The sequence below is a fragment of the Squalius cephalus genome (assembly GCF_949319135.1).
Source record: "Squalius cephalus genome assembly, chromosome: 24".
NCBI lineage: Eukaryota > Metazoa > Chordata > Actinopteri > Cypriniformes > Leuciscidae > Squalius > Squalius cephalus.
This window is the reverse complement of record NC_137145.1, coordinates 3,906,717-3,919,870: the sequence shown is the minus strand read 5'-3', so window position 1 is coordinate 3,919,870 and position 13,154 is coordinate 3,906,717. Positions and strand designations below refer to the sequence as shown.

Below are 13,154 nucleotides of genomic sequence, written 5' to 3'. Positions count from 1 at the left end.
ACGAAGATGTAAATACAATTGCTAAAAATTATATTTATACATGCATATGTGCTGTCAAATTGATTAATCGCATCTAACATACGTTTTAGGTTACATAATGTGTGTGTATATATATGTGTGACATAAATATATATATATATATATATATATATATGTATATGTGTGTGTGTGTATATATTACACACATATTATGTAAACAAAAACTTTTATTTTAGATGCGATTAATCAATTTGACAGCACTTTTATATATATATATATATATATATATATATATATATATATATACACAATTTTATACATTTTATGTATAAATATATATATATTTTATTTATTTGATATGATTTTCGGGTGAAATGCGACCTAGACATTTCTTGATGCTTTTCATAAGATTCACCCAGCAAAGTGCATAAAGATATTTGTGATTCTCCATGTTTTGACCTTGAAACCTTAATGCAGGCGCTCAACAAATGTAGTGATCTTAACGCAGGGGTAAAGTTTCGTCCTGGGACTGTTCTACTTTTCCTTCTCAAACGAGAGCTAGGTCACTATTTCGAGGCGTACGGGTCCTCACTGCAGCTTCACGCGCTCACCGTCGCTAGAGTTGTGTCTTACTCAAGTGGACAACGGACGTGTCAATATGCAAACGGAAACCCTCAGAAAAGACATACTCATGGGATTGGCCTTTTACATGTACCTAATGTAGTAATGTACTGTGTTTTGATGTCAGGTCGACGTGGGAAATTTACAACGGAGAAAAAAAGAAAAAAAACGATGAAAACTAGACCGTTCTTTTTGCATGATATGAGTAGAGTTGTTCTCGTATGTTAGTGTGATGCATGTGTACCTGTCTTTTTATTTCGGCTATTTGTTCCCTAAATGAAAGGTTCTGTTTATTGTGTTGCTAATTGTGACGTTTCGGTTCTGGTTCTGAATCCATTTCTAAGTAAAAACAATAAGTATTTTTATTTTCTGCTATGCTCTATAAGAACAAATGCACTGGTGTTGTGTGTGGCGTGCCAATGGAAGGCAAGGTACCGGTGTTAAACAGCATTTGAGGGATCATATCCTTTTGACACAGTACCACCGTTCTGCTACAGGACAAATTTATTTGTTTCTATGAAGAGTGCCATATTTAACGAAGAAACAGGCCTTATGCGATCGGGACGAAATCAAAAACGAATCTATATGTAGAGCGGGCTAATGTGTGCATGTATCGCATATCTAATTCAACCTTGTAGATATATAGAATTAGAGGAAATGCACACTTTAATCTACGTGGAGAGAATCGAACGTATGGTCCCTTTAAGATGCTGTTGCTCTTTAATTACTTTGTATAAAAAAAAAAGAAAAGAATGGACAAAAATGCAGTGCAATTTGATGATTGTTGCAGATACATGTATAGTTCAAATTTCATGTTCTTTCACATATAGGTAAATGGCTTCTATTGGACTGAATCTGTTTTGTTTTTTTTTTCTCTTTTTTTAACATGTAGATAGTTCATTTTATTTTCATTTAAGTATAAACACATTTTAAAACCTGTTACTTAATTCATTAAGTAATTTTTATAATTATTATGTAAGTCTATCCTTATAAGATTAAAAAAGTTCATGTGAATGCGTGCGTCTGAATCTTTATCCAAATAACTGCCTCTATATGTCTGAACATTGGCCTAGAATATATTAGTGGTTAAAAACGAATAGGTTTTGAGCCTCAAGATCTGTCTGTGAGTGTAAATTCTCTGAATTACCCATAAAATATTGTATATTAGAGAGTACAAACTCTGATTTTAATGGGTGAAGAGAACTTTTACCTGAGATTATCATTAATAATTGCTCGGACATCAACAACACGTTCACCTCAGTTTCTGTTGACTGTCGAATTTGTGTTCAGTAATTAGAAATTAAAAATTATAACAAAAATTTGGATTTGCTTTCTCCATCATAATTAAGTAGGTCGTCCCTCCTTGATCCGACTTTACCTGTCTTTACCTTTATCTGTCTGTCATATCTATCTATCTCGTTCTCTCTATATGTCTGTCATATATCTAATCGTCTGTCTGTCTATCATATCAATCCATTTATCTGTCTTTCTATCTATATATATCTGTCTTTCTAGATATGTCAGATAACTATCCATCTCGATCTATCTAAGGAACCAATTTTTTTTTTCATAATGAGGATTTCTTACTTCGTACGGCTGACAATGGTTTAATCAAATGTCCTTCATAATTAAGTAGGGCGTCACTCCTTGATCCGAATTTACAAATCGGCGAACCCTTATCTCATTAATAATTACATAGCGTTGACGTTACTTGGCAACCGCCCAATTTATATTCATGAGCCAAGCCACCTGACCAGCGACGCTTTACTAACGCAGCTGTCAGCGAATCAGCGGGCGAACGTCCCGTTGCGTTATGAATATTCATGAGTCAACTTCACCGTAGTAGGAAGCGGTTTGTAAATACGCGTCCCTGTAACCAAAGCTGTCAAAGGACTCGCTGGAGTGCGCTGAATCGCATTAAACATCGAGCAGAGCTGCTTTTCCGTATGTTAAACCTACTTTTTACGACACATAGCAATACTTTAACAGTAATTTAGGCACTTATCTCAGGTTACCCGTACGCGCAGCTGAGATCCTCAGCGATGGTCGAGGTGTTTTCAGGAAGAACACTCGTGAATAAAGAGGGAGATCTGGTGGATCCAGAGGAAGCTCTCAGGAATAAAGTGGTCGGCCTGTATTTCTCCGCTGGATGGTGTCCACCCTGCCGAGACTTCACTCCGCTGTTGTGTGATTTCTACACGGAGCTGGTGGAGGAGACCGAGCCTCCTGCACAGTTCGAGATCGTGTTCATATCCTCTGATAAATCCACTGAAGACATGGTGGAGTATTATCATGACATGCACGGAGACTGGCTGGCTCTGTCCTGGTCGGATCCATATAAACAGTGAGTTGACATTGCATGAGTTATTGTGTGGTGTGGTGGTGAAGTGCCACAGTAAACTTACATTATAGTTCACAGTCTGTCCCGGATAAGAGGTTTAATGCATACACACACACACACACTTACTTGGAGGATTATGTTTAAAAATAGACAGTCTGTATAGTTTCACTACATGTGTGCCATTATTGCACTAATCAGGTCATGGAAATCTGTGAGTATTTGAAAAAGTAATTTAAAAATATTGAAATTTCTATAGCATAATATAGATAGTCTAAAATATGTTCTGTATTTCTCTGAAGAATTGTTTTTAAAAATCCTGAAATAATAATAAATTAGTATTTGACCATGTTTTAGACTTCATATTAATTGAAAGAGTACATGGTATTTGTATTTTTAATCATTTATTTGTCACACTGTAGGATATATTTAAGGCAAAATCTTCATCTATCTGTCCGTAATCATTTTAAATCTGAAGATTTATGTTTGGTCAAAATGATGGTTCGTTTTATTTGAAATAAATCACATTTAAAGCTGTTTCAGACTAAAACAAGTGCATGTTATCTTTTTACCTGAGCTAGCCAGGATCTGTTGATCTGAGGTGTCTGCATGTGTTTGTGATGCTGACGTGTTTTCTGCTGTTTCTCCAGTGAACTCAAGAAGAGATACAACATCACAGCCTTACCAAAGCTGGTCATCGTGAAGGAGAACGGGCAGGTGATCACAGACAAAGGCCGAAAGCAGATCAGAGATCAGGGTCTGGCGTGCTTCCGGAGCTGGCTCGAGGTGGCCGAGATCTTCCAGAACTTTAAAGCCTAGGAATCACGTGAAGGTGTTTCACGAACCGCACTGAATTCCCAAGGGCTTTATCTCAAACATTTACCTGCAAAAAAGAGTCAGAACTTTTATATGCAACCGTGTACAAGAGATTCTTTTCAGGTCAACAATCCACACGACTAGTTAAAAGTTCCATTCGTACAAGTTGGTAACACTAATTAACATGAACTAACAATGAACGATACTTCTAAAGCACTTATTCAGCTTAATTTTACCAGAGAATGTCTAATAAGGGGAGAAGTTCCACTCCCAGTAAACTTCCGGCTTCTGAACTGGTTGCAGTTCCACTCTGGCTCCACATGAGGGCGCTCACAGGACGAGTGCAGAATGAATGGAGGTCTATGGCGCTATACCCCTCAAAATCCACTTTTCTCAGGATATCATTTTTTTGTCTAGTAATTTTAATGTTGTATTCGAAAGGAGATGCAAAGAAATTACACATTGCTGGGTGTTCGATTTTTTTAGAGTCACTTATTTGCTTTAAAAAGTCTTTTAAAATGTCAATGACGTCATACACATCGTACGACCAGAGATACTGCTTTACGGCAATCCTTCAGTCACTTTTGGTGCTTTCGCGCTCTGCACTTTCTTTTCACTCGAGGCATCGACAACACAGCTGACACAGGTAAACACACAACACAGCTGACACAGGTAAACACACAACACAGCTGACACAGGTAAACACACAACACAGCTGACACAGGTAAACACACGACACAGCTGACACAGGTAAACACACAACACAGCTGACACAGGTAAACACACAACACAGCTCACACAGGTAAACACACAACACAGCTGACACAGGTAAACACACGACACAGCTGACACAGGTAAACACACGACACAGCCGACACAGGTAAACACACAACACAGCTGACACAGGCAAACACACGACACAGCCGACACAGGTAAACACACAACACAGCTGACACAGGTAAATACACAACACAGCTGACACAGGTAAACACACAACACAGCTGACACAGGTAAACGCACAACACAGCTGACACAGGTAAACACACAACACAGCCGACACAGGTAAACACACAACACAGCTGACACAGGTAAACACACAACACAGCTGACACAGGTAAACACACAACACAGCCGACACAGGTAAACACACAACACAGCTGACACAGGCAAACACACGACACAGCCGACACAGGTAAACACACAACACAGCTGACACAGGTAAATACACAACACAGCTGACACAGGCAAACACACGACACAGCCGACACAGGTAAACACACAACACAGCTGACACAGGTAAACACACAACACAGCTGACACAGGCAAACACACAACACAGCTGACACAGGTAAATACACAACACAGCTGACACAGGTAAACATACAACACAGCTGACACAGGTAAATACACGTGCTAGAAGAGTTTTTGATTTGTTTGTTTCTGGTCCTGCTTCGGATGCCACGATGCCATCAAGCGGTATCTCTGGTCGTAATCAGTCCTTCACTGACCAATCAGCGTTCATTAGCAGAATGCTAGCGTGTTATGGGCAACAACAACTCAACCTGTAAGAAATCAAAAGGACATAAGTACTCGTTCATTCAACTTTCCACCTATAACCCATGTTGAACTTGCAAAACCTACAATCAAATCTGAGATTTCTCGACGGCAATCGAGTGAAAGAGACAAATTTAGCCATATAGCTCCATAGACTCCCATTCATTTTGCACTCATGGGCGATCGCCCCCAGTGGAGCTCTGGTGGAACTACAACCACAATTCGGTACAATAGGACTTAATAGGGAGTGGCCTGGCTCTCCGTAGACGGGCTCTGATTTTACCATTTACTAATCAATTGCTAAAATCAAATGTTATTAATATTATTTAATGGATCTGAGCTAACATGAACTAAGAATGAATAGTTGTATTTTTATTATCTAATTATGTTAACAAAGATTGCTCACTGTTCATTTATATTAGGTAATGCATTATTTAATGGAATCTTATTGTAAAGTGTCACTCTGAAGTTTTAATGACTATTATTATTTATTAGTTTGACTCGTAGTGTATTTCAAATACTTTTGCTAACTTATTTTTTATACAGCTGCTTTTATAAGAATCTATTTATATGAATCAATTTTGGTTAATAAATAAATGCTGTGAATCTATGCAATCTTCTCTGATGTTTGTTACTTGAAGAATAGCAGATGTGCACTGGTTCTGTTGTTATGGATCATCTTCATGCTTCCTATTCCTCCGTGTCTCATTAAAACACACAGACGGTCCTTCGAGAGTGTTTTTCCACAGCTCTCAGTTCCCCGTCGTATCTGTTTTGCTTTCAGTTGCAAAAACACGCACTAAACCCATTACTTCAGTATGTCAACACCAACGTGACTAATGGAGGAATACTGTGCAGAGAAATGAGCTGTGGGATTATGATTGCTCATATACCCGACTAAGCAAAGCGTTTGAATTAAGATGAGACTAATCTGCTATTTCAGGGAATAAAACAATTCATATAGTGAATAATGAACTAATACAATACCTGGTTTTAATATAATAAGACCATGCAATACGCACTCACATTTCTTTAAGCATCTGTTTTATGTTATTATATTTTTAAGTAATTGTTATTTTTTATTTAATTATTTCACTGCTGTGTCATGCCACTTTAATCACTTCTCTAAATGTTTTCTGTAGTCACATGTTTTGTTGTATGCCTACATGTTAATAATAAATACTGTGAATATTAAATCGTGAGTCATGACCTCTGGACTGGTTTGGCTGTGTCAGTGACACAAACGTTCATTTATGGGCAAACGCCATGATAGTTTGACCTGAAACCTTCCTAAGTGAAACTATATCTGTTGCTACAAACAACTTTGAAAGGCTTAAAGGTTTGGAAAGGTCATTAAAACAGTATATATATATATATATATATATATATATAATATTTAAAATAATAATTTAATATTTATCAATTATTTATCTTGTTTACCAAAGGTATAGGTATCTGTATAGTAGTTTCTATTGTTTTCTTTTATTGGATTTGTTTAGTTTCTTTTATAGTACAAATGTGACTCTCGTTAATTGAGTTAATTGGGTTTGCAGGAGAAAGAAATGGCAAATGAGACCTTTCTTGCCACTAATTTCTATAAAATATAAATTTAAATTTTTTTAATATATATTTAAAAAATGTATAGACAGAGAGTCATAAAAGTATTTATTAAATATTAAATATTTTATCACAGTTAATACTTTATATATATTAGTGCTGTCAAACCGTTTAATCGCAGTTATCACATCTAACATAAAAGTTTGTAAATATGTGTGTGTGTATATATACATATATACTGTATATATATGTATATATATACATTACATATATACAGTATGTATATATATGTATGTGTATGTATATACATATGTATGTGTATGTGTATATATATATATATATATATATATATATATATATATACTGTATATATATATATATATATATATATATATATATTAGGGCTGTCAAAACGATTAATCGCGATTAATCGCATCCAAAATAAAAGTTTGTGTTTACATAATATATGTGTGTGTATGGAGTATAATTATTTTCTATATATAAATATACACACATGCATATATATTTAAGAAAATGTGTTATTTATATATAAAATATTTATATATAATATAAATTATATATAATATAAATATATATACACAGTATATACATGCAAATATTTCTTAAATATATACATGCATGTGTGTGTATTTATATATAGAAAATAATTATACACCGTACACACACATATATTATGTAAAAACAAACTTTTATTTTGGATGCGATTAATCGCGATTAATCGTTTGACAGCCCTAATATATATATATATATACATACATACACAGATTACATACTACATACACACATATATATATATATATATATATATATATATATACAAACCTTTATGTTAGATGCGATTAATCATGATTAATTGATTTGACAGCACATATATATATATATATATATATATATATATATATATAGTGTATCACAGATTTTACCTACTGGCCTAGGCCTAAATAAGTAATTTCTCAGTGTTATGTGCAATCATGGACAGGTTTGGAGAGAGTTAGATCATTTCATTTGAACGGAACAGTACTATATGAGAGTCATTGTCATGTTTTATGACTGAAACTGGCCTCAATGTGAGAGAAACACACCCTGATCATAAAAACTGAGCTGATAAGAGGGTCTAAAGGACGTGAGCTGAGCTAGTCGGTGCAGAACGAACAACTGCTGGCGGTTAACTAGACGAATTAGAGTCAAATCTGAAAAATAGCACGATGAGAAGATCTACACTGTATGTTCTGGTGGTGGTTCTGGGGTTTGGTGGCGTCTCTGCTTTAACAGAGGGTGAGTTCTGACAGACCTGGGATTTTCGTCTTTTCTGGAGTTATTATACAGTGGGCTTGCTTTACAGGAAGTGTCATGGGGAAAAAAGAGAGGATGTACATTAAAACAATTTTCACTCAGAAATTGCTGTTCAATTTCACAAATAATGAAAGAAATGACAAGTAAGATTGAATTAAACAGGAAATTTCGAAGTAGAACGATTAAATGTTTTTTTTGTTTTTTTTGTGAAACGTACTTCAATAATCTTTTTTTACATCATTTTTACAGTGTATTCTGTATTAAAAGTATTGTATAGTGTTAATAATTCTAATACAGATGATAATTCTTATAGACATCCTGTTGCATGAGTTTGGACACATCTATTCTTAACAGAAAAATAATTTAAGAGCTAGAATTTATTGTTAGTAATACGCATTTGATCAATTTGCAAATTTTTTGCTTATGTTTATTTTAATAGGCAAAATATCTATCCTAACCACAACCTATAAACACACTTATCAAAGCACACTTATATTAAGGTTAATAAAAGGAAAGTGTAAACAGGTTTAGGCTTTTAAAACCATTCACAATATGGACACATTTATGCCTAATATACTGAAAACAGCTCCAGTTGAGTTGTTTGCGTCCTTGTTTTTTAAAATATTTAAATTATCATAAAAAAATGATTCACGCATTTAAAAAATTGTATTTCAATTTTCAGATGTGACATTTCAGGTACACCTTTTGATGAGATATTAATGAATGATTTCTGTTTTTCTCAGGCCCACAGTGCAAAGACGCCAGAGATGAAGGAAAAGGAACGGAAAAGTTGATGAGATATTTCTATGATTCCCAGACACAGTTCTGTGTGCCTTTCTTCTACAAAGGAGAAGGCGGGAACAACAACCGCTACGACAGCGATGAAGACTGCATGAAAGCATGTTCTCCTAAAGGCGACGAGATCTACCCGGATGACGGTAAAACAATCACCGAGTAAATACCGTATTTGTTGATTTTACATGAGTGAAACGATGTTTTATTCTTCTTTCCCTCATGTTTATCAGACACGGCATGTTCTCTGCAAAAAGACGAAGGCACCTGTTTCGCCATTATCCCAAAATATTATTATGACAATGAAGAGAAGAACTGTCGTATGTTCTTATATCGAGGTTGCCAAGGAAACGCAAACCGATTTGATTCCCGAGAGGATTGCCAGAAGCTGTGTCTCGGTTAGTTCAAGTCTCTTTTCACCGTTTTTTTTTTATTATTTATAATCCCAAAATGTTGTTGAAATTACACTAAATTGAAGAGATTTCATCTCAGCTCAGGTGAGTTGGATATGGAGGAGTTTAAGAGGTTATGGTTTAGGAAACTGCAGCTTTACCGAACTCAACGGCTCTGAAATAAACTAAACGCTATTGGCTATTTAAAAAAAGGGGGAGGAGCTCTTCGATGAAAACGTGAAAATATTGTAAAATGTAATTTACTCCTGTGATCAAATCTGAATTTTCAGTCTTCAGTGTCATGATCCTTCTGAAATCATTCTAATGTGATGATTTGCTGCTCAAGAAACATTTATGATTATTATCAATGTTGAAAACAGTTATTTTAAATTGTAACAATATTTCACAATATTTTTATTACTGTTTTTTTTATTCAAATAAACGCAGCCTTGGTGAGCATAAGAGGCTTCTTCTAAAAACATTTAAAAAATCTTACCGATCCCAAACTGTTTGAACAGTAGTGTATGTATAGCATATATATATAAGATAAGATACTGTTCTGTAAGTTCCCTTTGTGACACAAGTTCTTTCACATCAACTGATGCAAGTCACTGAAACTGATAAAGCATAATTTTTAATGTTAAATAAACACATCGAGCCACAGAGAAAAAGAGGATGTCATAAACATCACTGCTATACAGTTAACTGAAGTAAACTGGGCAGTCTAAATGTGAAAATAGAGATCAGATTTCATCAAGGACGCATTCAGTCGATCAAAAGTGACAGTAAAGACATTTATAATTTTACTAAATAAATGCTAAATGCTTTTTATTAATCAAAGAATCCAGAAAAAAATGTGTCACAGTTTCCACATAAAAAAAATATGAAGCAGCACAACTGTTTTCAACATTTGATAATAATAATGAATGTTTCTTGAGCATCAAATCATCATATTAGAATGATTTCTGAAGGATCATGTGACACTGAAGACTGGAGTAATGATGCTGAAAATTCAGCTTTGATCACAGGAATAAATTACATTTTACAATATATTCACATAGAAAAACAGTTCTTTTAAATTGTAATAATATTTTTTTAAAAAACCTTTACTGTATTTGGTCACATAATGCATTTATGTGACCAAATACAGTAAATGTTTTTTTAAATATTTGGCTTTGGTGAACATAAGAGTGTTCCTTGAAGACAGACGCTCTATATATATATATATATATATAATAGCCTATAGGCCTGTATTGGTGTTCAGCGATTCAGTGTGTGTTGTTCTGTTGTCCACCAGAGGTCAGTCTGCTCAGACTATCCTGATCTCACTGACTGTGTGAATGTGTTTTTCCAGCTAAATCCGGACGGCTGATGGGAGCTGCAGATCTGCCAAACCCTGATGAGAAGAAGGGTGTTAGTGCAGGTACAGTCATATATATATAATGATTATGGTTGCTCCTGTTGTGGTTTGGCATAAAAGGGCTGTTGATGTTTCATTTTTAATATGTTTAAATTGCATCAATGAACCTTTATTGAAATGTCCATAAACACATTATTATTGTCTATTTCCTCTCTCAGGGCTGATCGTGGGTGTGTTGGGCGGGATTGTGTTTGTTGGTGCTCTTATTTCTGCTATTGTGATGTTTGTGCTCCATAAGTAAGTATGAAGTTATGGAGGTGTTAACAGCATTACGTCATTTAAAGTCATTTCAACTCTTAAATGTTTCTTTTCATTCATATAGGAAAAGCAAGAAAGCAGAAAGGAAGCCAGTGCCGACATCTGATATTGAAATGAAATAGATCTTTGTTCACAACATGTATCTGTAAATATGGTGTTAGTGCTTTTATACCCTTTATACTAGTCATGTTTGAGAAGTAACAGAACAATTGGGCTTAACTGATGCATATATAGTGTCCATGATAACTTTTTTGCTTTTTGACTAGAAGAGTTCAGCAGTTACATATAAAAGCAATCCACCTGTTTTGTTTCATATGACAGTAGATATCTGATGTTTGAGTTTCACAAATGTACCTACTGTACTTAAGATGATGTATGATGTAACCAAAAAATGGCCTTTCCGTGTTCTATATTGTTTTTTTTTAATGAGAAATTGATTTAATAAAATAAATCAAGACAAAAAAAAAGTTACTGTATTTTTCCCTGTATTTTAGTTTAAAACATTATTGTGCAAATACAGAAGCGTCTAACCAGACGTGCAAATAGCTATAGTATACATGGTATAGAAAATAACTTTAGTATATATATATATATATATATATATATATATATATATATATATATATATATATATATATATATGTATGTATTATATCATTTATTTTAAAGTTGTGCATGTTTAAAGATGCAGATGGTGAATCAGTGCAAATATACAGTATATATATAAGAAAATACACAGGAACAGTATACAAAAAGTTATTTGGTAGTAAATGATGTAGAAATGACAGTGCAAATACCATGATAAAGAGATTGCATTAATTCAAGTGTAATTTACCGGTAGGCCTGTTCATTTATTTTGGTCACATAAGGCCAGTGACATTATTCACAACATTCAAAGAGGAACTGTCTATTTTTTTCCACTGAGCTGTCAATCACATGACAGATACTGTAAAGTTGTAAGAATCATAAACCATATTGCATAACTGAGATGAGTGTGACTGACCCATAATATCCACCAGATAATGACGTGTGGATCAAAATAGCAAAGTTAGAAATCTCCCACTGAATAAATCATTGATCCCCATCTTAATATCAACCAAAACAATGTTTTCTCCTTCTTAATGTTTTGAATTCAACTACAACAGTGTTATTTTAGTATTAGCTACGTTTATTAATATTGAATTAGCTTTTATTTTTATATTTTTTATTTCTTTTTAATTTATTTATTTTTGTTAATATCTGCTTTTGTCATTTTTATTAATATTTAGTATTTTTATTAGTATTAGTTTTATTAGTATTTATAAAGCACAATAAAAACAACAGTAGTTGACCACTGTGCATGCTAAAAAATTACCTAAATATCTTCTTTTGTGTTCAGCAGAACAGAGAAATTCATACAGGTTTGAAACAACTTGAGGACATGGAAGCTTGTTTCCGCCACAGAATAAATAAAAAGTAAAAGATAATTGCGACTTTTTATCTCGCAATTCTGACTTTTTTGGACTTGCACGATATAAAGTTGCAATTGCAAGTTATAAAGTCAGAATTGCGTGATATAAAGTCGCAATTGCGGGAAATAAAGATGTCAACTCGCAATTCTGACTTTTTTCTCGCAATTCTGAGAAAAAAAATAGGAATTGCGAGAAAAAAGTCAGAATTGCGACTTTATATCACGCAATTCTGACTTTATAACTTGCAATTGCAACTTTATATCGTGCAAGTCAAAAAAAAGTCAGAATCTTTATTTCTCGCAATTGCGACTTTATATCACGCAATTCTGAAAAAAGTCAGAATTGCAAGATATAAACTCGCAATTCTTCCTTTTTTTACAATTCCGACTCTTTTTTTCTCGCAATTTTGACTTCTTTTCTCATAAGTAGAGTTAGAGGTAGGCTTGGTCGCGTGATATAGCCTAAAGTCTCAATTGCGAGTTATAAAGTCTAATTCTGAGGTAAAAACGTTACCGATAGAATGTTTTTTCATAACATTGACATTCAGTGTTACCTGGGTGACACCCAGTGTTGCCAGATGTACGATAATTATCGTATTTGTATGATAATTTTGACCTCTGTACGCAGTGGCGGATTTAGCAAATTGGGGGCCCAAGGCGAAA

General features: G+C 34.2%; 2 protein-coding genes across 3 annotated transcripts; both read left to right on the top strand.

Moving 5' to 3' along the window:
• Positions 1–294: 294 nt before the first annotated feature.
• Positions 295–6,509, top strand: nxnl2 (nucleoredoxin like 2). 2 transcript variants are annotated; one of them, XR_013820010.1, is made up of 3 exons: positions 295–2,944; positions 3,589–4,400; positions 5,155–6,509. XR_013820010.1 is itself a non-coding variant. In XM_079861232.1 (2 exons), exons 1-2 carry the CDS (start codon positions 2,643–2,645, stop codon positions 3,755–3,757), a joined length of 471 nt encoding a protein of 156 aa, XP_079717358.1. In that variant the 5' UTR covers positions 295–2,642; the 3' UTR covers positions 3,758–6,503. The 2 variants fall into 2 exon arrangements, 1 of the variants encoding a protein (XP_079717358.1); XM_079861232.1 differs by having other exon boundaries at positions 3,589–6,503.
• A 1,512-nt stretch (positions 6,510–8,021) lies between these two features.
• On the top strand, positions 8,022–11,303 carry tfpil (tissue factor pathway inhibitor-like). The gene is made up of 6 exons (XM_079861911.1): positions 8,022–8,161; positions 8,923–9,117; positions 9,205–9,369; positions 10,718–10,786; positions 10,942–11,020; positions 11,106–11,303. Exons 1-6 carry the CDS (start codon positions 8,092–8,094, stop codon positions 11,161–11,163), a joined length of 636 nt encoding a protein of 211 aa, XP_079718037.1. The 5' UTR covers positions 8,022–8,091; the 3' UTR covers positions 11,164–11,303.
• The last annotated feature ends 1,851 nt before the right edge of the window (positions 11,304–13,154 follow it).

Coding starts and splice junctions, on each gene's coding strand:
- nxnl2 (XM_079861232.1), top strand. CDS start 2,643: ATGGTCGAGGTGTTTTCAGGAAGAACACTCGTGAATAAAGAGGGAGAT. Junction 2,945..3,588: donor TGGTCGGATCCATATAAACA/GTGAGTTGACAT, acceptor CTGTTTCTCCAG/TGAACTCAAGAAGAGATACA.
- tfpil (XM_079861911.1), top strand. CDS start 8,092: ATGAGAAGATCTACACTGTATGTTCTGGTGGTGGTTCTGGGGTTTGGT. Junction 9,118..9,204: donor CGAGATCTACCCGGATGACG/GTAAAACAATCA, acceptor CATGTTTATCAG/ACACGGCATGTTCTCTGCAA. Junction 9,370..10,717: donor TTGCCAGAAGCTGTGTCTCG/GTTAGTTCAAGT, acceptor GTGTTTTTCCAG/CTAAATCCGGACGGCTGATG.